The sequence below is a fragment of the Hippoglossus hippoglossus genome, chromosome 7 (genome assembly GCF_009819705.1).
Source record: "Hippoglossus hippoglossus isolate fHipHip1 chromosome 7, fHipHip1.pri, whole genome shotgun sequence".
NCBI classification, from domain to species: domain Eukaryota; kingdom Metazoa; phylum Chordata; class Actinopteri; order Pleuronectiformes; family Pleuronectidae; genus Hippoglossus; species Hippoglossus hippoglossus.
Window position 1 is genome coordinate 7,587,440 of NC_047157.1, and position 25,001 is coordinate 7,612,440.

General features: G+C 39.4%; 2 protein-coding genes across 3 annotated transcripts in view; one reads left to right on the plus strand and one right to left on the minus strand.

Annotated features, from left to right (window-relative positions):
* The window catches only part of mtor (mechanistic target of rapamycin kinase), an 89,725-nt gene that overhangs the window by 30,634 nt on the left and 34,090 nt on the right, over positions 1-25,001 (plus strand). For both annotated transcript variants that reach the window (XM_034590217.1, XM_034590218.1), the window contains exons 29-30: positions 19,729-19,804; positions 22,359-22,498. In XM_034590217.1, the coding sequence (XP_034446108.1) occupies positions 19,729-19,804; positions 22,359-22,498 (216 nt within the window). The remainder of the gene's footprint in view (positions 1-19,728; positions 19,805-22,358; positions 22,499-25,001) is intronic.
* Positions 2,672-6,209, minus strand: angptl7 (angiopoietin-like 7). The gene is made up of 5 exons (XM_034590219.1): positions 5,643-6,209; positions 4,291-4,391; positions 3,978-4,172; positions 3,532-3,727; positions 2,672-3,418 (listed from the first exon to the last, which is right to left on the minus strand). The coding sequence occupies exons 1-5, from the start codon at positions 5,992-5,994 to the stop codon at positions 3,249-3,251; spliced, it is 1,014 nt and encodes a 337-aa protein (XP_034446110.1). The 5' UTR covers positions 5,995-6,209; the 3' UTR covers positions 2,672-3,248.

The following is a 25,001-nucleotide window of genomic DNA, read 5'->3' on the forward strand; positions in this document are numbered from 1 at the left end:
TCGTGACTGTTATTTCATGACCAGATGAGTCATGGTTTATTAGTGCTGGGACGATATTCTGATCTCCTGACTCGAATAAGGGTTAGGTCACAAATGAGTGCAATTATTATTAACCTTTTTAACACTACAGCATGGGGAAAATCGGATTATACACTTATAGAGACTATGTATATCATTAGACATTTTCCCCAAAACAACGCACATCATATAAAAATCTGTCTTTGTTTGTTTTTAGCAGCATCACTGCTATAGACCCTTTTGGCTTTTATTCTGAAGCACCCAGCCTGGGTAGGAAGTGTTATATAGGAACTTCAAGTTTCAACAATCAAACAAAACTAAGTGACAGTCAGCGGTTGGCAAAAAGTTCAACAGCTTTTTTTTTGGCGTTGTTCAAAATTAACTGATATTTAGGTGAATCTTTTTTTGTAACTTTGTAAGTGCAGTTATTTCAGCAACTGTCCCCTGGTACCCTATCAGGGGTGTTCAGTTAATATTCAGAGTATTAAATATGAATCTAATTAGTATACATCATCGTCATCATACATTTTATGAGTTGTAACTGGTATTAATAACGTGTGAGGGATTTTAAGAAAACCAAAAGTATTTGATTTTCAGACCGGACAGCTTTGGGTAGTCAGTGGATACGTCACGTTTTCCACATTATTCCCTCTACAGAGGAACAGAATTAATGGAACATTTGGCTTCTGGTGTTATTGGTACATTGTGCAGTGTCTTAAAATGGCCTGTTTCTCTTGGAAATTTTGTTGAATTTGACAATATGTTGTAGAATGTAATGATGAGGGTGAAGGTTGTGTCATAGGCATTACAAGATCTGTAAAAGGAAAGTACTTGATAATTTCAAGACTAACTGGATTTGGTGGTTCCATTACCAGTGTAGTGATTAAAGCTGATTATTGTTGGATCTGGACCATGTGTCAGTTATAACTGTAGCCATCTTTTTACCGTGAGCCATGGCACACACATTGGAAAGGAATTTTAAATTAGTATGTTCAGTTCTGCATCTCGGTTATTAGAGTCTCATTTTGTGATGGCCATCCAGTTATGTGCATAATTTCAATTCATGTCTCAGCTCCTTAAATGCGAGCGATGTATGAATAGATTGTATTGGATACACAGGCAAAAAAAGGAGTACAATGTAATTCAACCCAGTAGCGGTGCTATATATAACCTTTGGTTAGGATGTTCCTTTGTGGTTAGGATGTTTTACTTCTGTTATGACTGCAGTGTGGTTTTCCCCTTTCTGAGGAAAATAACAGGTGGAACCATAGACTGTATATACATATGGACGTCATAACAGCTCCCCATAAGTGAACCCAAAGTGTCTCCATCACAACCTGGTGGCTGGCTGCAGTATAGGTCATAAATCCTGCGTCCTACGCATTAACAGATGGGACATGGAGCAAACTAAAAAGTCAAGTACATTTTAAAGAAGTTTTTCTCAAACATTTCTGTCGTTTTAGGTAGTTCTTAACACACTGGTGTATGTTCAAGTTTTCATTTTTCTGGTAATTTTTGTTTTGAGTTATTTAATGATTTAAAAACACGAGTGAAATTTTATGATTGACAGCTGAGACTGACTTGCAATTGGTCTAGCTTGTGTATCTACCGCAGGTCCATCCCCTGATCACTACTGCACAGACTCTGGCTCATGAGCAACATGGCAGCATTCGGATCTTGAATATTTTAGCTTCATCTCTGGATCTATATATAAAGTCTATAGGGTGGAACAGGTGGAAAGCCACCAAAGCTGTGCCATCAGTAAGCTACATTTTCAACAATTTCACTTTGTGTTACAGTCAGACAGACCTCTTCTTCAGTGCTACATATTCCTACACATAAACTCACCAACTATAACATGAACCATCCTTTTACTTATATAGCCTTTTATATTTCCACACCATAGTTTCGATGATTTCCACTTGCAGATGTTGGGCTTCCTGAATGAGGAATTCAATCTATTAGGACCGCCTCTATGGAGACATAGAAGTTTTTGTCAATAGTAGGATATACGTCACTAGTAAAATACCTCTTATAGTTGCATTTACATCCCACACAACCCCTCAAGGTTGTTGGGGACAGAAGTTCAAATAGTTTGAGCTTCCACTACCTAGAAATAGAAAGCCCTGGTCATTTGTCACTGTCCATATGTCTTTCTTGGGTGCTCTTTATTCCACGTGTTCTGCTTTTATTAGATGTTTACCCCGACTGACTTGTCACCTTGTAAAAGGAAAATAATCTGACTGAGACTACTGAGCCTGCACAGACAGTGCTCCCTGTCTGTGGGTATTTGAATGCTCTGAGGAATTCTGTTTGTTAAAGGCAAAATTGTGTTATTGTTTTCAAAGTACTAAACCAGGAGGCTTTTAACACGATGGCTGAATAGTGTCTGTGTGTGTGGTCTTCATTCCTGTGTTTGGCAAAATTGTGTCTTGGGGCCCTTTTGGCCAGAATGTCAGGAGATGACCCGAGAGTCAGAGGTCATTGGCCCAAGGCAAATATGTTGCCATTATTAGACATGAATGGACACAAGGCCATGGTTTGCTTTTAGATTCTCACTGCGTTTGTCACATCTATACTATTTTGCACATGAATAGAAGTAAGTAAAACATAGTGCTGTAAAAGTATCTGTTGGAGCCATTGATGCGATATGTTTCTTTTAAAAAATATGTTTATTTTCTGTCACATAAAACAACATAATTACATAGCTGTACACATTTTACAAACTAAACATTTCCATCATCAATAGTTAGGGGTTTACAATAAAATGCAGTGTAATTAAAAGGAAATACCTTTGGTTTTTGGTCCCATTCCAGCTACTCCTTTAGTTTGGTTAATTCCTACAAGTTCTTATGATTTAAACCTGAACCTAGTGCTACCCATAAACAGCTTGTGTTAACTAGAAAAAAATACATCTTAGTGCTTTCAAGACAAATGAGAGAATGAATCAAAACCTAGTTACCCATATGGGACAGTGGTAAAGAGCATCTATCAAAGCTTTTAAAAATAAAATATTTTACTGATAAATACACAAGACGAAGTACAATTTACAATCAAACACGGCAGAAACCTTACACATTCATCTGACTGAGACTTAATTTGACCACCGCAAACAACATTTTCATTCCTTTCGCAGTCAATGGAAGGCTACAATTTCATTGGACAGGTATTAGTGAAATCTCTCAGCATTCATGCTCATGATCAAGATCCGGGAAACACAGTCGAAGCCCTTATGGTTGAAAACCCACTGGCCGGATCTTCATCTCCACTCTCTTGAGGGAGTAGTTGGGCCCGTGCCAGCCGTACCAAGTGATCCCATCTGTGTTCCTTGTGTGCTCGCCGTAGCGGTAAAAAACGCCATTCAAGTTTGAGTCGGTGCAGCAGTTGTACCAGTAGCCACCTGAAAGAAGGTGAGGGAGAAGAATTAGACTGTATATTGAAAGGAAATTGCTGCTTTATGTAATAATTGTATATAAATGACTACATGCATTGTTTTAGTTTGTAATTATTTACCTTTGCGCAGGGAAGCACAGTCGTCCACACATTTGTCGTTGTCCTTGTGTTTGGTGCTGAAGTTGGTGTTGTTGTGGTAGCGCAGGGAGTCTCCAGCGTTCCCACTGTAGTTGGCGAGGAAGAGCTTGTAGCTGTTGAGCTCATTGCTCACAGTGAAATAACCATACTCAGCGTAGCGTGACTTTCCTTCCCAGTCCTGCATCGGAAAACACAGAAAGAGATGGGACGGTTATAGAAGCTGAGCATATTGGCTTCCATCTTTGCCCAAAAGTTGATTTATTATAAATTTTCTTATGCTCAGTACCAGTTGGAGCAAATTGCCTCTTTGTTTTTGGCTATGAGACAGGTTATGGGTTCTCCTTTATTTTTGGTTTATGGTTTGTTTTTTCTCGCTCTTTAGAGGCTCAGTCTAAGCCTACAAAAGTGCCATGCTTTCAAATACGTACCTCCATCTCAATCCTGAGCACACTGGGCTGCCTTGTTATACGGAAGATGTGGTCATTGCCGAGCCAGAAGTCTCCACGGATGGATCCAAATCCACTTTTGTACTGTTTCCAGTCACGGTTGAATGATGTCAGGCCGACTTTTCGCCTTTGGATCAGAGTCCAACCGCCTCCATTTGTGTCCATATCGCAGAAGACCTGAAAGCATTTACCAACATTTAATCGAGTGCAGAGAGAAGAGGGAGAGCTTGTCATGCTCTACCAAAAACCACACAAGGAGAACACGCGATGCACACACGCCTCAAGGATAACTTACGCTCAGCTCAGGTGTCCCCAGAAACTCATCTTTAGGCAGTTTGTACTCGCCAGAGATCTTGTAGTTCTTGCTGTAGAGTGATGCACAGTCATATATGGCATCTAAAAAACAAAGACAATTTGTTATCGTAAAACCATATGCATTTTCATTTTTTTTAATTAATGTGACAGATTGGAAAAAAAGACGTTTACCCCCACCAGACGCAAAAGAAATCAGAGTGGGTGATATGCACTGCAAGGCTCAGTTTCTTCATAGTTCACGTATTTTACTCCTGTTACAGTATAGTCATGCCATTTAATAGGGCTATGAGATCATTATGGAGTAACGAGCCCAATGCTTTAAGGAGCCTGTGTGAAAGAGATGGAAACCTTCCAATTCTTGTAATCTTCATATCCCTTCCTGTTCTGCTCCGCTGTCTCTAATTCACTTGAGTTCTAAAAAGGCCCCTGTGTTCGCTTTGCCAGTGACATAGATGTGGCCCTGTTAGACCACAGAGTGGAGCTATTGAAATAATAAACTACGTCATGCCTACTTAACCTCTCTGTGCCAGCCAGTGCTGATTAGTGGTGTATTAAAGTTGACTTGAATGGTAGCGAGGATATGCTTTTGATGGAGCTCTTTATTGACAGCCCTGCTCATGGGCCTCCACAGCTCCGAACTAATGCTGCCAGGCAGCTCAAATGAGTGTGTGCACTGCAATCTCCCTCACCAACAATTTACAGCAGTTGTCTGGGACACACCAAGCGAGAGACGAGGCTGATTATAGCTTTTACTGTGCAAATAAATATAGTGTCGCTTGCTGAAAATATTTGACCTATTTGGGAACTGTTTTGTAGAATTTAGCCACAGACATTCCAGTGTAATGAGGCCTCTTTCACCTTGTTGTGTGCTGGAGTTTATCTCATGAGGTTCAAACATGAGCAGTCAATGAAAGGAAGCATTTCGATCCGTTAAGCTTCAATAAAAGATTTGTCTCTCAAAGGCCATTTTTCTTTTAATAAAAAAAGTAAAGGTTGCTAAACAAAAGGTACATTTTAAGTTCAGTCAAATCTTAAATCTCCATGTGTGGCTGAATTGAACAGCAGCTACTCAGCAGGTCACAGAAAGAAGCAGGCAGGTCAAATATGCACCAGACTCACTGGTGAATGAGTTTTACCATATGTGAACACTTAACACCCTCTCTCCAGGACTATTTTAATAATGTATATTGCTTTTCTTGGGAATTCAGTTTAGCAAAAATATTATTTTTTAAACCTTATTCCTACGTCTTTGACATATTATCACATCAACCAGCTACACACACATTTTTTTCAGTTTGTCATTTAGTTTCTAATCCAAGTGTTACTGCTCACCTGATGAGGTCTGAGTTGCCGACTGGAGGGTTTGTAGCTGCATGATCTCCACACGGTTGTTGATCTCGGAGTACTTGCTCTCTGCCTCTGTAACCCGTGCCTCCTGCTGCCGGTTCTGCTTGTCCAGCTCCATTATTTGCCTCACAACGCTCATTAAGTCTGTCTCCTGCTTGCGACCCAGCTCCTCGAGGAGACTGGTCAGATTGGCCACCTGAACCTTGAGAGAGCGCACGTCGTCGCAGCATTGAGCCTTCGAAGGCGCCAGTCTCTTCCTGGGATTCTGGGCCCATGTCTCTGCTAATAGGAGCAGCGTGACCCCTAGAGCCACCACGCTCAAGTTTACTTTTGCCATTTTGTACACAAACGCTCTAGATTTTCACACAATCTGAGGTGTGTGTGTGATTGCTCTTGGTGTTCAGAAGTAGTCGGTCCCTGCTGAAGGTCTTGCCGAGAGAGATAATAACTGGACACAAGCTTTGGGGGATCAGTTGAGTCTGAGCTCTCGGTTGACCAAAGGCTCACCCAAGCTCTGTCTTATGTCCTCAGTGAAGCCCTTCCTCTGCCTGAGCATCTTAAATATTTTGCATTTGGGTCCTCCCCCTCTCTCCTGGTGCACACCAGTCCCCGTGCTGACATTCTCCAACCTTATGGGTGGAGGACCTTTCCCAATCCTCCTCCCCTGGCCCACCTCCGCCTCTCCCCTCATTTTACTTTCACTCATTCCACAGACATTTTGACCACATTTCTCCTTTCTCTGCCGTGTGTTGAAGGTTTCTGGGCATTAATGTTGTTTTGCATCTGCCTGGTAGGAAGAAACAAAACAGTGGCTACTTTCTGAACTTGTTGCACCTCCAGTTAGTGGCACTTTTTACTCAGTGAAATTACAAACTCTGAAATGCTTGAACTGTATTCAACTTAACTTAAACTTAGATTGTTAATTAGATTGTTAAAATGTTTGCATACTTGTTGCAGGCAGTTGTTTGTAATTTTCTTCTCTGTTAACACTTTAATTATGAGTTCATAACAGATTTTACTAGCTCCCGGGGCTGACCACTTTTTCTCTAAATTTGGTCTTTACATGCCAAGAGATGTGTGAAGTCACTAAGTACTCTTAATTGTAGGTTAAGTGTTCTCTTGATGCTGGCCTTTTTGTCAAAGCAGGCCCGTTTCCCCCTGAGTGTTTGAGCATCAGATTTCAGAAGGGCGTTGATACAAGAAGAAAGCTTAGTTAAAAACTTCAGGATAGAATTAGACTACAAAATTGCATTTAGCGGTGAGACTTTGTTCAGGAGAAGTTCTGAATGTAATCTCTACTCGTGTAAAGGCTTTTCACTTTGCACCGTTGCAAATGCTCAAGTGGTTTACTGTTTTTCAACAGAAAAACCACAGAGCATTGAAATGAAGTAATATTCTCATGACTTTTATGAATAGCAGATGGAATTGGCAATTGTTAGAGCACGGACATTTTCCTGCTGTGTTACCACTGCAAAAAATCAGATTAAGAAAAGTATTAAACACTAAGTTATGGGAACCAGATATCGAGTACTTTCCCTTTTTCCATGGTTCCCTTAAGAAGTTGTCAATGTTGCTGCTCTCAACATAGTATAGTAGACTACGAACACAAGAACTCATTATTGTGCAAAATATGAAAGTCCCAATTTGCCGCTCTGCCATCTTAAGAAGAAAGCAACATTGGCTGTATTTTGTTTTAAATGTATCTATTTCAGTTGCCCTATTCACTGTTGATTGTAACTTAGTAGCTTCTAGTTATCAGTTGAGATATTTAATGGAGCTGCTTTAAAATCCTGAAGTCTCTTAATAAATCAAGAAGAAAGTGAAGCTCCCCCTGACTGTCATAACTAATAAATAAATAGATATTCAGTCCATATCATCTTTACAATTGTATCATTTACATGTCAATGATGATATCACCTCTCTAGTTATGCTTCACGATTTTATAAATTGATGCTATCACTGACATTAATACTTTGTTTCATCTTCACATATGCTTGGGGATATAGTCATCAGTATGTCCATACATCCGTCCGTCTGTCTGTAATCATTTTTTTCCAGAGCGGAACTTGAAAATCATGATTATGTTAATCGGTAGTGAAGTGATGCCTTTAGATATTTTGGGTTTGCGATGATTCTTAAATTCTATGAATGATCATTTTATTGCTCTATTTAGAATGTGATCTCTTAATTTTACATGGCTTGCTATTTGATATTTATTGTGTTTTGGTCACATTTGGTGTCAGTTATTTCTCTTGTTATTTTTGTAGTTGTGAAATGTTCTGTCTGATTGTGTTTATATTGTATTATAGTTGTTGAAAACTAGATATTAATTTACAAGGGGTATTAAATAAGAATGTACATCGTCTTCCCATTCGAAAAACAGGTCGGTTATTCTCGGAAAGGTGAAAACAAAATGTGTGCAATATCAGAGGGGTTTTCTTGAATCCCCAGTCTGTGGAATTTTTATTTCATCCCAACTCCCCTGAGGAGCTGCCAGCCCAAAAGAGATGCCTTTGGAGAAAAGGCCAAAGAGCTGGTTGTGGGGTTTCTTGTGGTTATCAGAGTATCCCATTGGCATTATGCATGACCTCTGTGGTACTCGGCTTTGTGCGACCATTTCCGAACAGAAGTGGTAAACTGCCATGACGAAGTGCCAGGGTATGCTGTAAATGCAAGGAATTGTGCTTAACAGCACTAACCGAGACATGGCCTGACCAGGACATTCCTGTCAATTTTTACTTGAACTTTATGGCTTTTCCCCTCTCCACATGGATGGAATGAACTGTCTGAAAAAGAGGGGGTAAGTCAGTCAGTCAGTAAAAAAGCTGAATTAATACCGTTTTTAAATCGCTCAAGATCTATTCTGTAATTGGCAATTTTTATTTTTGTATGTAAATAGAAATGTATGTAGACATTCCTGCTTGGACTAAATCAAACGATCAACAAATCAAGACATTTCACCCTCGGCAGCACATTGACTGTTCACCACTCACCATTCTTCCTTTAACATATTAATACCAATCATTAGTCCATAACAATGTCATAGCTTTCTTTGAAGTTTATTTTCTTTGAATATACACTCCCGTGTCCTGTACTGTATTACTGAGTTGGTCAGTACAATTTTTCCTTTATATGACATTATGTAATTTCTGGAAGTACAAAGCCTGGCAAATACCCTCATCTACCATTGTATTACGTAATCCTGCATCACCAGCGATGCTTTGTTTTTTCCTAAAACCTCATTTTTTTTTGGGTGTCCCTCCTGCCAAATGTTTAGCAAGAGTCCCTCACTTTTCCTCACGTGTTCTGGCAAACTAATAAGGAAACGTTCTGCTAAGCATCACCGTTGTGGGAGCTGCGGTTCAAATAAATAAGTATGTCTTTCCTCTATTTCCAAAATATTACTCAATAATGAAATGGTCTGTTATTGCTTCGAAGTGTCGAAGTGTTGAAGCTCAATATTTTGGATGTGTGTAGCTCTTCAGTTTTTACTACTGGTCACTGCTTTGCAATTTCCCCTTTGCTCTTTGCGTGTTTTTTTTTATGTTGTTGAATCTTCACATGTGCTTTTAGTTTTGTGTGGGGTTTGACTTGTAAGGCACATGGGAGTCATAAGCCATTGTTTCTTCTATGAAAACCATCATTGAAAGATATAAGGCTACTTTCATGTTTGATTAGCTGCAAAGTTTTAATTGCCTGACAAATTCTTAGTCTGATTTGAACCGAAACAACATCTTTTCTTTCAGTTTCCCCCATTTGTCAAAAAACCCAACACCAGCAGCTTACAATAATGTTCTGGTCAGCCCCAGCATTCAATGTCTCAGTTACATGTTTGTACTGATCCTTTTAGCATAAAAAAATGTTTTCATTACAACTTTAAGTCTTTAGAGTATTTAAATCTCATTCGGTTGGCATAAGAATCTTTGCTATGATATGTTAAATATAATGGCGCTATATCAGAAAGAAATTTAGATTTTGAACTCTACTTCCAACTCGGTGGAAGCAGAAGGTTTACGGGTCTTGTACTTAATAGAAGTTAAGTGTTTGCTCTATTTTTATCCTTCCCATCTTAGCTCCTATAAAAGTAACATTTCTCCAGTTGCCTGATGTTTCTAACTGTTCAATAGTGCGATGTTTTATGGTGCGTGGTGCCTGTTGACCTTCCTGTAAATCTTAACCTGAAGTCATTGATGTACGTCAGTCTCTTTTGGAAAATTCTGGATAATTTGCCTTCCTGGATCCTCTCATTGCCCTAACTGCTCTCTGAGTCACATCTCACTCTGCAGCGATGGATCCCAGCGGCATCACTTTCCTTTGGCCCTGGACTCTGTCATTCATTGCTAGTACAGGAAAGTCCAGCTGGATGCTGTTTTATACGTTTAGCAGCATGCTGTTTTTTCCCCTTCAAAACAGCTCCTTTAAACACCCACCCCCTCTAACCGTGTCTAACCAGGCTCTGTGTGAAGAATGCATGGCTCCCTTTAAAATTAAGAGGTATTCACTAAACTTTAACCAAAGCTGCTTCTTTATATGACTTCCTCGGTAAGCCCACACATTTCATTGGACAGGTCTTTTTTTTCTTTGCCCTTAAAGACAACTTGGACACCGTGCTGTGCTAATTGCAGGAGTCTACTTATCTTCGTTGAGTGCGAGCTGACTAAACAAAGTGTTTTCAGTCAAAATATGCTCTCTGATGGATATTATGTCCCTAAATATGCTGGAAAAAGGTTTTGTAATCAGAAGGTAACCGTGGGGGCCAAGCTGTCAGATGAGTACTCATGGGTTCAGTTACAGGAAAAGCAGGAGGTGAAAGCAAGAGCCAGTGGATTCCACAGCTTCTATCTGAAAACGTTGCAATTACATAATCTGTATTGACAGTAACCTCTTCCACCTGTCTGCTCTGTCCGCACCATTCTCCACTTTGAATTTGAGACATTTTGGAACCAGTTTGTCTTATTTGAAGGTTTTATACTTTAATATAGTTAACATAAGTTAGTATAGTTTATATGATTAACAATACAAATCTAGGCTAAAGGTAAACATTTCCCTTTCTATATCATAGATAATGCTATCATAGAATCAATGTGGTTTTGATTCGTTTTTAAAGTCTGACATTATAAGGCTAATTAATGATTTTCTTAATAGGCAAAGGATATATAAAAAATAGTGTAAATTAATCTACAGTCTGATATTTTCTTTTCTTATAGACTGACTTAATCATCATTACTGTTTCAAAAAATGAATGGGAATAGAAACGACATGCTTGACGATGCCTCTAAGCTTTTATCAAATCATCATAAGATGGATATAACCTAAATTCGACACCTAAGGCAAGCAGCTGAGCTACAGGTCAATGATCCTCAGCTAAACCTGGTCACGTATGGGGCAAAATAGTCAGTATGCACCGGGTCATCCTATTGCTCTGAAAGTGGACGACCTCATGCCCTGGCAGACCATCAAGCGGTCTCATGGCTTAAGCTGGTGATGGCTACCAGGTGGAGTCTGGATGCCAGCCATGCTTCGGCTGTCTATTCTCACCACCCCACAAACCAGTAGCCGGGGCAAAGGGTACTGGAGAGGAAAAGAGTGGATTAGCCACCATCCCTTCAGAATACTTCCCTGTGCCTTGTGTAAGCACAGTTGACCATGTGGCTCTGCTTCAGAGAAACATTTCGTGACACTGGAATAAAAACAGGACACAAAGCAAAAACACTTGTGCCAACATTCAGCGATTCCATTGTTTTTTCTTGCCTAACCATTAAGCCCTTTTATCTCTGTGATCTTAGTCATTTAAGCATGTCTTACCATTAATTTAAGTCAGGGGAAACTATTATTGTCTTTATTACAAAGCTGTATAAATTTACACTGATTACATATCTTTCTCCGTGCGTTTAGAATGATTTCCTGAATTATTCCAAACAAATAAATGCCTTCTATCCTCTTTGATCATGAAGCTAGTTTGTTGCCGCATAATTATTCTGCTTTAATCCTTTTGTTTAAACAAGCCATGTGTACTCCACCGCTTGTTTCATTGTTTTGGGGGAAGAAACAACTATAGCCTTGAGCCGACGTAATCTTAATAGAGGGAAATAAATGTATCAAATATCGTTGGAAATATTTATTGGATAATTTCACTGAAGATGTCATTTCAATATGTTGTCTGCAGAAACTCAGATCCCTCCAAAAACATTGTATAAGGATCTCTTTGTCCGCTTAGCAACGGCAGCATTCCAATGAGGTGACTCTCAGGCTTTTTCTTTTGGGGGGTGGCCACTGGAGACGCTTTGTTCTGTTGGCCTCTTGACCTGAAGGTGAGGAACCCATGAGACACATTCTGCCCTGGTGTCCCAATATGGCGATAGTGTGGTGTAAACATGGGTGGAATGGTTTCTCCGGCTGATGTCTCAATGGCCCCCTAACACAACAACTTGCTTGAAGAAAAAGAAAAATATAAATAGCCTGTTCTCTCTATATATTCTATTATTGGGACATTTTGTTTGTAGTTTATTCCCGCATTCCAATACCTCCTTCGAAAGCACAAAGGTTCTTATAAGATTTACTTCTGTTCTTAATGATTTTAAAAGCAATATATTTTGAAGTCAGTGGATGCTAAGTGTTTCCTTATGCTCAGAGAGAGTGGGTTAGTCAGATGGTGTCTGATAGGTTAAACCTCTCTTTAGCTACACTCATCCCAGGAGAATCTGGAAGGAAGCGGAGGACTGAAGTAACGACTTCCGATGCCTCCCTGCTTATCTCATGCAGTGATGCACTACTCTCTTAAGCTGCACAGAGACAAGATCTGTTGCTCATTATCTCCATATGCTTATGCCAGAGTAAAAGATTTATGTTGTATTCATGTATTACAATTTAGGATTTGGGTCCTCATTTTAGACAGTGTTGACTGACAATGGGCAGATATAGCATTTTTTAACAATAATATTTCAATGTCAACGTTTTTCAAAGGACTCTATCCAGGATGTCCATAAAAAGTCAAATTCTTTTTTACACATTAAAGGTATTTTTTTTTTTTAGGCACATGACCATCAAATGTCACAGTGAAAATTCTGTATTCTGCCAGCCTGAAGAAGAAGAATTATTAGGTTTAGAATGCTCTGCTTCGTTATTCTGTCTCTGGTTAAGTTTGTGTGGTCAACTAATGCCTCTTCGCCAGCTAAATAGCTTGTTTATGAACATAGGGAAATGCAAGTTGAAAGGCGTGGCTTGAGAATGACTCGAAGTACTACTACTTGCAGTTAAAGCCAGTGCCCGGAAGTGCATATGAAACAAAATGCACTGTGTCGAGAGTCTTTGAAACTCTGGGCAGTAGTGGAGTCTATATCAGACATAAAAGTGTTTACTTGGAACTAGTGTATTTTCCTTGTCGGTGTTTATTATTCTGCTGTGGTTTATGCAATATATCAAATGTCCGTATCAAACGGCGATATTGTTTTGTCAACTCAATTTCCTAAAATCAAGAGCGATTGCAGTGAATTCATTTGCTACATTCACCAATACTGTAGGAATTCATTGAGTTTCTTCATAAATATCTGGTGAGGAATGAGTGCAGTCAGTACATACTGTAATTCTGATATGCTTGAAGAATATAAACCCAATGAACAGCCCAGATTCTATGTGAAACTAAATTGGGACAGTACTTTATGACTTTGTTTATTATGCCTTTGTCTTCTTTTACTTCATATGTATAAAAACTTGCTGTCATTCACCCTTTAAATCTAATGACAACAGTAAGTACTTCAGTATTATATACTTTTAAAGTTCAGTCATGCTGGTAAAAGTATTTAGCTGTAAAAAATAGCTTACTAACCCATTAATGTTAGTAATTCTGTAATTGTCTGTAACTGATGTCTGAATGGGACTGTTGGTGCATCTAGTCTTTGGACCAAAGGAAAACAAAGCTACTCCATGACACATTGGTTTAGGAAAAGGTCAAATGGGTTCAAGATCCATCGAATTATTATTTTATTCTTTGGAAGATGATCAATCCCTATATGGTTGATGTATTTAAATTAGAGTTGATAGCTCTTTGAGAAAATTGCAGTTGTTGCTTTAGTTTAACCACTTACTAAGTTGTGTGAATTTTAATTGTGTGGTTGTATGTGTTTTTGAAGAATGTACTTTTCACAATTGTGCCACCTGTTTGCCAGAAGAAGTTAGTTTTTTAGTTGTTTTGTTTCTGCATCCAGGACCTGGATCTTTTCGTAAACATGAGCTCATCCTCAAGGGAAATGTTTATTTTCACTTAATTTCTTAAAATGCACTACTCGTATGCTCATGCCTTAGGAGGATTGTTTCCGAGGCAGTGGTTGGTTGATGCAGTGTTTTGAGTGTTGTCAGCTCTGACTCTCATCTGTAGCTTGCTAAGACGAGGCCTACGCAATGGAAAAAAACATCCCCAAGGTGCTAGATAGTTGGCTTCATTTTGTCTAAGAATATTTTTGATTGCATTTTGGCAGCCCCACCAATGAATAGCTCTTTAGGCACAAAGGCCAGACAAGTGTCAAACAACCAGAGTCACTTTTCCAGTGTGCATGTAGTGGTGCAAATGTCAGGCTCAGTGGTGTGAAAGATCGAGCAGTGTAATGGACCTTACAAATTTTTCTGTGTAAGCGAGCCCAGTGACATGAAAAGATTCCGCTAACTTGAAGATGCTCCAACAGTCTTCAACCAAACCAAACCAAATCAACAACTGATAATCTGTTAATTTGTGTGGGAAGCTTCTTTTCTTTTAAAGTCACAAAACTTACTTCTCATCCAGTCCTGTACTAGCTGATATGCTTTCTTCAAGAACCTGACCTGTCATTAAATTGGACAGTTTTCAATTAATTGTTGGTGCATTCATTGACAATGCAGTACCACCAAGGGCACTTTCACACCTCCCTTTTTTTGGTCTGGGCCTGTAGACTTTTCAGTTTAGTCCGAACCAGAATAACAGATGAAAAAGGTGCATCGGACTATGATCCTGATCAATGGACTGAAATTTAGTCCAACCAAAAGAGGCCGTATCCGTTCGGACCAAACTGAACCATGGATAAGTTTGTTTGTTTGCACCTTCTGACGAAGGTAAGGAAGCCCTAGCCTTTACTGCTCTCTCCAGATATAGAGTTCCCCAGGGTCGCAAGATTGCTGGCAGTCTTTACCTCTGTCAGTATAATGTTTAAACGATGAAGACATTTATTTGGCACGTACTAACTTTTGCTGAGTACTGGGTGTGAAGTTGGTGATGCTGTACACTGTAATTATATTACAGTGGCTATGAAATTAACTAAATTTGAATTGACTATTACCTGCCGAATCGACAACATGTCGACGTCAGACACAAGCCCTTCCATATATCAATCCATGTCAGGTATAGGCCGACACAGCTCATGGAGGTGATAACGACAGGATGTATTTACCATACAAAAGTCCTAAGTGCCCTCCCTAAATTGCAATGTGAATCCAAAACTAACCAGATCAGATGTTTACAATGTAACAAAGACATGGCCCTTGGTTCAGAGTTCACGTGTGAAAACACTTTCAGGTTAGTGATTTTAGATTTTTGAACCCCACTGTATATGTCAGTATACTTTAACAAATTTAAAGGTCTAAAGAAAAAAAAGTGAATCAATTCATTAGACGTTGAGACATTCCGTCCTTGAGTTTAGACAGCCATTTCCATTTAGAATTATTATATTCAACATTTGAGAATGGAGTCAGCACTTGGCAAGCAGACGGCCCAAAAAATCAGCATGGATCAAGTGGATATCTTCCTAATTAGATTAGATTAGGTCCAGTAGTGAGGATTTCTTTTTTTTCTCTTTGAGTTTCACATGCAGCGTACCAGCTCTGTGGGGGAAATATGTACAATTTCCTCAGGGATCATGCTCTCTCTCCTCTCAATGAAAAACCCAAGCCACTTTAGTTTTGGGGATTGAGTGTTATTCGATCAGAGCAGAAGGGATTTTCTTTCTACCCTAGGTTTTTAACTTTTCATCTGTGGTCAAGTGTTTAGCATCTGAAAAGAAATTATATAATTCCTCTCCCTCTCAGTGCTTTCTGACCCAAGGTAATCATGCTTTACTGTATTAGATTAATCAGAAAAGGCTGGTTCAGAGTTTTCGATGTGATAAATCATTTGTATTACACTCTTGAGACATAGTGGAAAGTGATGCGTTTCCCCCTGTGCCTGAAGCAAGGCCCCAGCTGAAACATTCACTTCTGATGAAATTATGCCAGAAACACATGTTGTCACTGTCAACATTTTAAAAGTTAAAAGCCACATATAAGCGATTGAGGTTTTTCTCTTCTCATTTGAACAGCAACGGTGCACTGCTCTGCTTTTGCAATAAGAGGAGCAATTAAAAAGTCCCAGTCATTAAGAACGCTGAAAGATGAAACTGTTCATTCTGGCCTCATGCATTTTAAGAGTGACATCAAGGATCTCCCCTTCTAAACTTCTGTGGGAAAGAACCACATGTTGTATTCATTCATGGTTTTAAATGAAACCTTAAAATAAATCTGAGTCAGGACATACCACTCATTGTCAAAATTTCATGGCAAAATATAATAAACCATCACAGTTTTACAGTTGATTAAAGTTAAGCCCAGGCGCTCTTCTCTGACTTCTCCATGAGTCACGCGAACAAATCCTAGAAAAGATCCACTCAGGAAGTGATACTTGTAGAGCTGCACGAGAGAGGCTCGGCCGTGGTCTCAAGAAGTTTTCTGATTGCTAATAGTTTGATGAAGTTTTTGGTTGAGAAGAACATTATGTGAGGCTCTTCATCTGGATGTGTTTAGACCGCATGTGCTCGGAGCTTGCAGCCAGATGGCTTCAGCCGAGGGACAATGAATTCTCCAGGGTCCAGAAGAGAGAAAGCCCTTATTCTGATTTGTCTCCTCAGATGAAACCACATCTGGGCAGCCTTGGTGCACCTCGTCAGCTTGTTTGTGGTGAGACATGGAACAGTATCATTTGAAAGTCCGATTTAGAAGACCAAGTACACAAAACATACCAGTGCAATACTGTCAATGTTATTTAGAATAGTTGATGCTAGTTGTGTTTATTAAATTCTGTGGTGTAATTATTGAATTGGTTGCTGAAACAGTGCATGGCACTCTGTCAAGCCCCTTGAGAGTCAGAGACAAATGCTCATTTACAAAAATGAGCTCAATTCCTCATGTTAAGCAATCACACTGCTTGTAGCTGGATTAACTTCAGGTCTTTAAGTTGCACGCTATGCGTCAGCTGTTTACAACAGCATCTTTTGAGAAATGACTTTAATTGCTGGAATGTGTGAAAGGACAATATAGTCCCGCATGACTGCTGTTTGTTTTGGTTTGTGTTGGATCGTTCATGGATGGATGGATGGATGGATGGATGGATGTGCACTTCAGCAGAGCACAGGACTATTGGGGTGGTGGCATAAAACATAACGGACTTACAGTGAATAGAGGACAGTCTTTGTTTGAAAAGGCCAACGGAACTTGTATTGATATTACCTCTAATTTAGTAACATATTCTTTATGGCATGCACCAACAGCAATCGTTTTTTATAATTCTTTTAATGCTATGGGGCTTCACTATTGTGACATTCAGTTTCTTTAGCTACCTGGCAAAGCTATCAGACGTCTTTAGTCATCCGTATTACATATTAGTAACAATTTAAAAAGGGTCCTGGTTAGGGGTTGTTTTTGTGTATTTTTAGTTTAAAATTCTCATCAGTTGTATACATATTTCTGCTTAAACCACAAAAAACAGACTGGTTATTGAATTATGGCAGAGTTGGTATCAGGAAAGAAAAGGGTGGAATGATTTTCTGCATCCTGAGTTGCAGAAAATCATTCCTGAAGTCCCCACACTGCAGAAATGTGGAACAGCACAAACACATCTTGCTTCATAGTACTCAGTGGATTTTGAATCTAGATTGACCCACAGTTAGCAACTCAAAGCATTGAGTCAAAAAGTCTGGCAGAGCTTTTTAAAACTTACTTGTCTTCTATTCCCAACTATGTAGACAGCTCCTGTTTTATTTATGTGTTATTTTACCTGCCATCATGAAGGTCTGCACCAGTGGTTCCCTGAGCTTTGCCACGACCACTTGCTGTGCCATTTCATCACGGTTCCTGGCCTTTACCCTGTGTCAGACCGAGTTCCTGACATATATTGTTTGCTCAAGTATTCTTCATCAGCTCATGTCTGCTGTCCTCAGGAAATCCACCGCATAAGGGAACTCTTCAAACGCTACGTTTAACAGATGGAATAGCCATGGCTGCTCACGGATTTTGCAGTTGAGGAAATATAATAGACTTGTGGCTTTCATTAGTGCTTCCAGATGTGGTGGCGGTGCGGGTGAGTGGAAGGTGCACAAAACGGGATTTGTGATGTCATGACAGATAACACGTCATTTGTCAAACGAGTGCGACAGATGTCATTAGGTGCATTTACTTTTCCCAATAAACACATTTGCTGAAAGAGGAAACATTTATGTTACTCCTTATTGAGGCAGGTTTCTTAGTTGGCTGGCAATGGTAAGAGTACCTCAGAATGATGGGTAAATGAGTTTTCATGGAGAAACACGATGGCACAGGGACACACTTCTCAACTTATAGCAGAGAACCCCGTGGTTCAGTGTCAGTGTTTCCACTGGCTTGCTTCTGCATCATTATAGTCTGTGTTTGTGGTTGAGAAGCTGGTGAGAAATCACAACCTTTTTTCTATGCTACTGATTTCTATTGGTTCATTGGTGCCTTCACAAAGATGGGTAGGATCTAGAAAGAACAACCTGGACCTCTTGAGCTGTTTCCAGACATGAACCCTGGAAAACATCCAGACAATTGGGTCAGGACTTTACCTTTCACATATTAATAACGCAGCAGATTCTGAGAATTCAGCGAATCTTCGGAGTGTTCAGGTTTGGGTTGGCGTCTGAGGGGAGCTTGCAGGAGGCGGGACATAATGTATACGCCTCCTCTTTTTCATCCTGAGGTATCTGTTTTATTTTTGTTACAAACGTTATCAATATGCCCACTTGCTCGAGGTTAATTCAATGTTCTCACATGGGCTCCCTCAGACAATCTCTAGAGCTTTAACTTAGGGGCTGGCAGGAAAGGAGAATATCCGGAGCAAGTGACTCGGCCAACTGCGTTCTCTCAGCCCCTCCAGATAATTTCAGGAGAATATCTGGAGTTCAGTGTATGTCTGAAGGCAGCTTTAGTGAAGCACACAAAGGGGATGGGAATGACATTACAAAGTGGAGAGGAAAGAAAGGGGAAGAAAATTAGTATTTTAAATTAATTATGGCTTTGGCTACGATAGCTTCCAAGTATTCAGATTCCCTCACGTTTTGCACACTGAAATGTGTTTATAGATTTAATTCTAATGGAAACAAATTGCTATCAGTCTATACTTAGTAACCTCTACTGACAAAGTAAAAATGTCTTTTTCAAAATTCATTAAGAATCAAAAGCTCAAAGACAGTTGGCTGCTGCACTCCAAACTGTGGTCTTCTGCATCCCGTTGCTTTAATTATCCTCGGGAAGTGTATGGAATTTGGCTGGAGTTGACCTGTGGCAAAATTGAATTGAGTGTAGGGCAGAGTCACATTGTTTTAATCAGTTTTATAATAAAATTTGAAATGATATCTACTAAATGAAAATAAAGTGTAATAAGGGGTGCAAATACATTTTCTGGGGAGACGGTATCTCAACACATTCAAAGTTCCTTCCCAGAAAAAGGTCAGACATGAGACATACTATCAACACAGACTCAGTTGAATCTCCTGTGTATAATCATTTACACGGAGGATGTGCAACATTACCATAGTATTTTGTTACTACAGTGATTTGAAAATAATGGATTTTCAGCAAGTACACAAGTCAAGCATTCTAGTCATATACTTAATATATGGAGAGATTGTTTCTCTTTGCCATTTGCCAGTCTTAATGACAATAGTACCTGTATCCACATGCTGTCCACATGTTGATCTCCTCAAATGTTCTTTCCTAGTTTTTCAGTTTTTTTCCCTAATTTTTGCTAATAGCTCGTCTTTGTTTTTGTCCTGTCTTGCAGCATCAACAACAAACTGCAGCAGCCTGAAGCCGCATCTGGGGTGCTGGAGTACGCCATGAAACATTTTGGGGAGCTGGTGAGCACTTGTTTTTTTTCCTTGGGTCTCTTTTTCCCCTCCAATCAAAACAGGGTACCTTATCTTATGTTGTATTCAGACTTGACACTGGGACCAAAAAACTGTTTTCTGTCAGCGTCCCCTTAAATGTTTTTCAAACTGGCTAAACCCGTGCTACAGCTCAGTCCAATATCTTTTGGCAACATGTTTCATTGCCCAGTTAAATACATTCAATCAGGTAACTGTAACATTTCTACAAGACACAGTAGAAAATAATTGCAGCATTTCTAACTTTATAGAGTTATAAAGTCCAACCTAGACAGAGTATAAACCACATTGGCGTAGCTTTACGTTTGTCCCTAAACTCGTTGATTTTCATACAGGACTCACTTGTTTGTGTTCTGTTCTGTTATTAGTACCCATAGCATGGCTGCACACAAACCTAAACTTTTGTTTTATGTGTGGCCGCTTGTCTACATTCACTTCTTCCCAGGGTATCCTTTCCTCCATACACACAATATAACATGGAGAAAAGGGTCATTTGAGACTCATACCCCAGAACACCCTGTTCTGAATGTGCTGCACGTGGAAAACACATCTGCTATGTTGTTTAGTAGTCAAGGACAAGGAGCAGAATCATGGACTTTTTCATCCCATTGACATGATATCTGGATTTTCTTACACCTTTTTATTTCTCGCTGCTGTGTGTTTTTTCAGAAAATAAAACTTTGGACTACTTTGTGAAAAGGCTTCACTGCTACATACCAAAAAGTAATAACAGTAATAATTTTTTAATGGCAAGCGGTTTGTTCATTCCCTAAAGAGCTTGATTTACTGTTGTCATCTATGTGGCTGTAGATGGGCCAAATAGAAAGCCACAGAACATCACTCCTGAATGTCAGTATTGCAATAGTTTAACGCAATTCTTAAATTATGCTGTATTAATAATATAATTTATATTGACAGAGTTCAGTCTTTAATATTCTTTTTTATTTCACCTCTGGAATCTTTCAGTCATGTAGAGGACTCCTCGTCCTTTATGAAAACTCTTCAGTATTTCATGTTCTCTGATTATGAACTTGTTCCAGGTATAAAATAATGTCATTTAACTATAGACATGCACTGGACACATTCACACAAATTTTCCACATTTGTTGTATAAGAGGAACGCACATTTTTTCCGCTTTCGTCTCACTCCCTTTTATTAAAACTGCATCAATGAGGATTTTGTTTGTGTCATGTATGGATTTACCTGACAAGCTTTTAGTATTGATCGCTGATAGGTTCTGGTTAAATAGATGGGTGTGGTCTGGGTGTATCTTGAGACCAAAATTAGTAATTACCAATAATTAACTATTAACAAATGTTGTGTGTTTAGCCTGAACCTTATCTAGCTTGTCCCAGCATTCCAAAGAATTATATTGTCATCGATAATGATCAAAAACTTATTTAGTACTTACTTAGAATTTATTTGACACGTGTAATTTATTCAGTAAAAATTAAAAGGGCATTTGAGCAGCTGGAACACATTCCTTTGCCTTGGAGACATCCACTCGACCCTGGTTTGCACATCGGCTCTATAGAGCTATTTTCTATCATACAAATGGAAAGACTGCGTCTGCTCAAACCTGGCACTGTGTATTGTTCCCCTGCTTCCATAGGGACTCGGACCTGCCTGGCTCTATGAATGAGTGTTGTCTAATCTGATTCATCTATTCATGTGATTTTACTTTCCTCGTGGGAAATTATTCATGTTATTTGGCAATATGCAATACATGTTTATTGTATTCTAAAATAATTGAAGACTACATAAAACAGCCATTTAGGAAAGAAAGGAACAATTGTATGCAGTGATTAACTAAATATAACTAAATATAACTAAATGCTGTGTGGTGTGAAAATGTAAAGTTCATGGCAATTTGTGGTTAGAAAAATCAACAACTCATTAGAAATCCTCAAATGTGAATTTAGGGGCTGTGCTGTGTGATGACATGTATGCGGTCAGTGGTGGGAAGATGCAGTGACAAAACATAGAATAGAAAGCATTCACTTGATTTAATGAAGGGGTTAATTTTAGCCAGACAAAAGTATTTCCCAGCCATTAGGACGCCCACGGTAAAGGTCTTTCCTTTTGCGTTTGTGAACTGTATTTATGTTTCTCCGTAACGGCAGGGTAAAAGCGAAAAGACTCAGTAAAAACAGTTTCACTGCCCAATCCAGGAACTTTGTTTATGAGGTAACAATTTGGAAAGCTTTACTGTGAGAGGAAAAGGTTGGAGCAATGTGAGAAGTGAACGTATATACAGTATTTGTTTGTACATATGTGTTTAATACATATATTTACAATAATTATAATCAAAGTTAGCTTTGAAAGCTGTTTGTAATTGGACAAGGAGTGTAGTTCCAAAAGTCTTTGCTCACACTAAAAACTATTCATTAAATTCTCAAATGAACAAAAAAATAAAACATGTTGGCCTGGTGATGAAGCACAGACAAAAGATCAGTGTTAATCGTGTGGATTTTATTAGTTTGATTGGCCCCAGTTTCTTACTTTTATTGTCTGTTTTTCCACCAGGAAATCCAAGCCACCTGGTATGAGAAGCTGCACGAGTGGGAAGATGCCCTGGTGGCATACGACAAAAAGATCGACATGAACAAAGAGGATCCAGAGCTCATCCTGGGCAGGATGCGCTGCTTAGAGGCCCTGGGAGAATGGTAGGTCTTTAGTAGTATCTGCTGTGATTTCAAGGCTACAACAACTCGTTCAAATCAGTGACTCCCCCCCAGGTCCCAGATTCATACATGTTTAAAAAGTATGCTGACCTGGCGTTTCTGTTTTTCTAACACAAACTGCTCTGGGCACATTGATATAAATATGATTCACTGAAGTGATAAAAGAAAGAGCACATTTGAGTTATTCAGTTCTTGGGCTCTAATGGATAGAGACAGCATCCGCGGGCTGTCGACTTGCTGTGAGCTCTTGATTCCCTCTTTTTTTTGCTCATAGTGCATTGGCAGCCTTTTCCTAACGATTCCTGTCATTAGCCCTTTGATGACAGAGCAAAAAGAGAGAAAACAGTTTCTTTCACTTGAATGATGTAATTTTACCAGGAAATGCATGAGCAGGCATCCAACAGCAGTAAGAGGCGCCGCCACTCCAATGAAAACTCACAGTCCCACGGCCGGGGCTCATCTCCATGACGACCGCTCACCTTCAAAGAGAATTTTTAAGGGGAAAGAAAGTCACAAGATGTCCGAAGTATTTTCTAAATATGTGAAACGTCAAAGAACGATGACGCTAAGCAGATGTTGGTTTACTTATGTAACCTGACTATCCAAGTACCATTGTTGTATAAAGTATGATTCATTTCTCAAGAAAGTGATTCAATCATTTTACAAGAAAGTGATTCATCTAGAGAGGGTTTGTGTTTATGTTTGTGTGAGTGGATCAGTAAGACTGATTCAGTACAGCTGACTTGAGTCAGAGCACATTGTTCCCTGTTAAATTTAGGTATTGTAACTGTGCTAATCCAAAACTGCTGAGAGAGATTATTCAAATACAATTAATGTTTATGACGGTTAAACTAAATCCTCAAAAAAATTGGGACATCCTGAAAAGAGTCTTTTGTCTAAGATGTCCATCATCATTTACAAAAGAAAATCTCAACACTTTATTTAGATTTATTCAGACGGCATGACAACCCAAAAGTGAAGCCAAAGCATCTTGATCGCCCCCTGGTGTTTGGTTGTAGTATAAGTCGTAACCTCTGCCTCCTCCTTCTTAGTGGATGGGAGATGGACCAAACCAAAAAGTCAAAATACACATCAGATACATTTTTAACGTTTCTGTCATTGTTCTAATCACACTGATGTTTGTTCAAGTGCACGTTTTTTCAGTTAAGTATGGTTTTAATTTGTTATTATTTATTTGATGGTATAAAAACGGGGTGACACGTCATGATTGACAGTTGAGACTGAGTTGCAGTTGGTCGAGCATGTGTATCGGTGGGACTGTGATCCCATCCCCTGATCGCCCTAACTATTATCGGCTCTCGGATCCTGTCAACTCCATATACAGAAAAATAGCAAAGAGACATGTTGTCATTGCTCGTTCTTGGGTCCTGATATGGAGCACGCTCTTGCGAACACTTTTATGGATTTCGGCCGTCATTAAGGAAAACATTTTCACCGGTGCTTGTCCTGCTGTGACAAATTCTGACGTCTGCGATGGGAACCGACTATTACACTTTCAGCCACTTTCACTCACACATGGACACATGGTCCCTTTTGAACTGGTACAAGAAAACACAACGGGAGGGATGGAGATGTCCATCAAGCACAATTGGTATTCCACCTGTGTGAGTGGCCCAATGCTGTCCAGTGTAGAGCCTCTAAAAACATGTTTATGCTAAATAAATGTCTCTTTCAAGCTCACAGAATTTATTTTAGAACCTTCCAAAGATGTGAAATACGGTGTGCTGAGTCATAACATAACTCAAACTCATCCTACCACTCTTTCCACACTGTTTGTCTGCTGTGGACACCTGGACGCCTAGTGTACCAGAGCTTTTTGTACTTGTTGCTTTTGTGTTGTATGATAGCCAGGCAGCTGGAGAACGACTTCACTCCTATGACCTCCATCCAAACCTGCCTCTCACTTTCTCTCCGTCTCTCTCTCTCTCTCTCTCTCTCTCTCTCTCTCTCTCTCTCTCTCTCTCTCTCTCTCTGTCTCTCTAAGTTCGCTCCAGCGTTCTGTAAAACACATGCGGTGGGCTTTGTGGTCCTGGACAATACAGCACTGATTTTTCTTAATGAGAATTTAGTCATGGTTAGATACACGTGACCCCAACAGGAACATCCATCTGTTTGCTGGGATACTTGATATTATGAGGCCGTTTGTGGAACGGTACACTGATTTAATATGTACATCTTTAAGAAGAAACAAAGAAATAAATAATGGGGCAGATGTAATTAGTAAAAAAAAAAAAATACTATATCTCCATTCAGTTTCCTTCTCATCCTGGGCCAAGAGGGCTTTGCTGTTCTGGTCAATGATTTCTTCAATTGTTGTTTAGTGCAGGGACAGTAAATGTACTGTCTTGGCATGTATATCTTATAATTAGGACTTGTGGACGTCAGGAGAGCCTTTGTATCTGTTTAGAATAAAGTCTGGTACATTATTACATCACTTTAGCCCCGGGATGGGAAAATCAAGCAA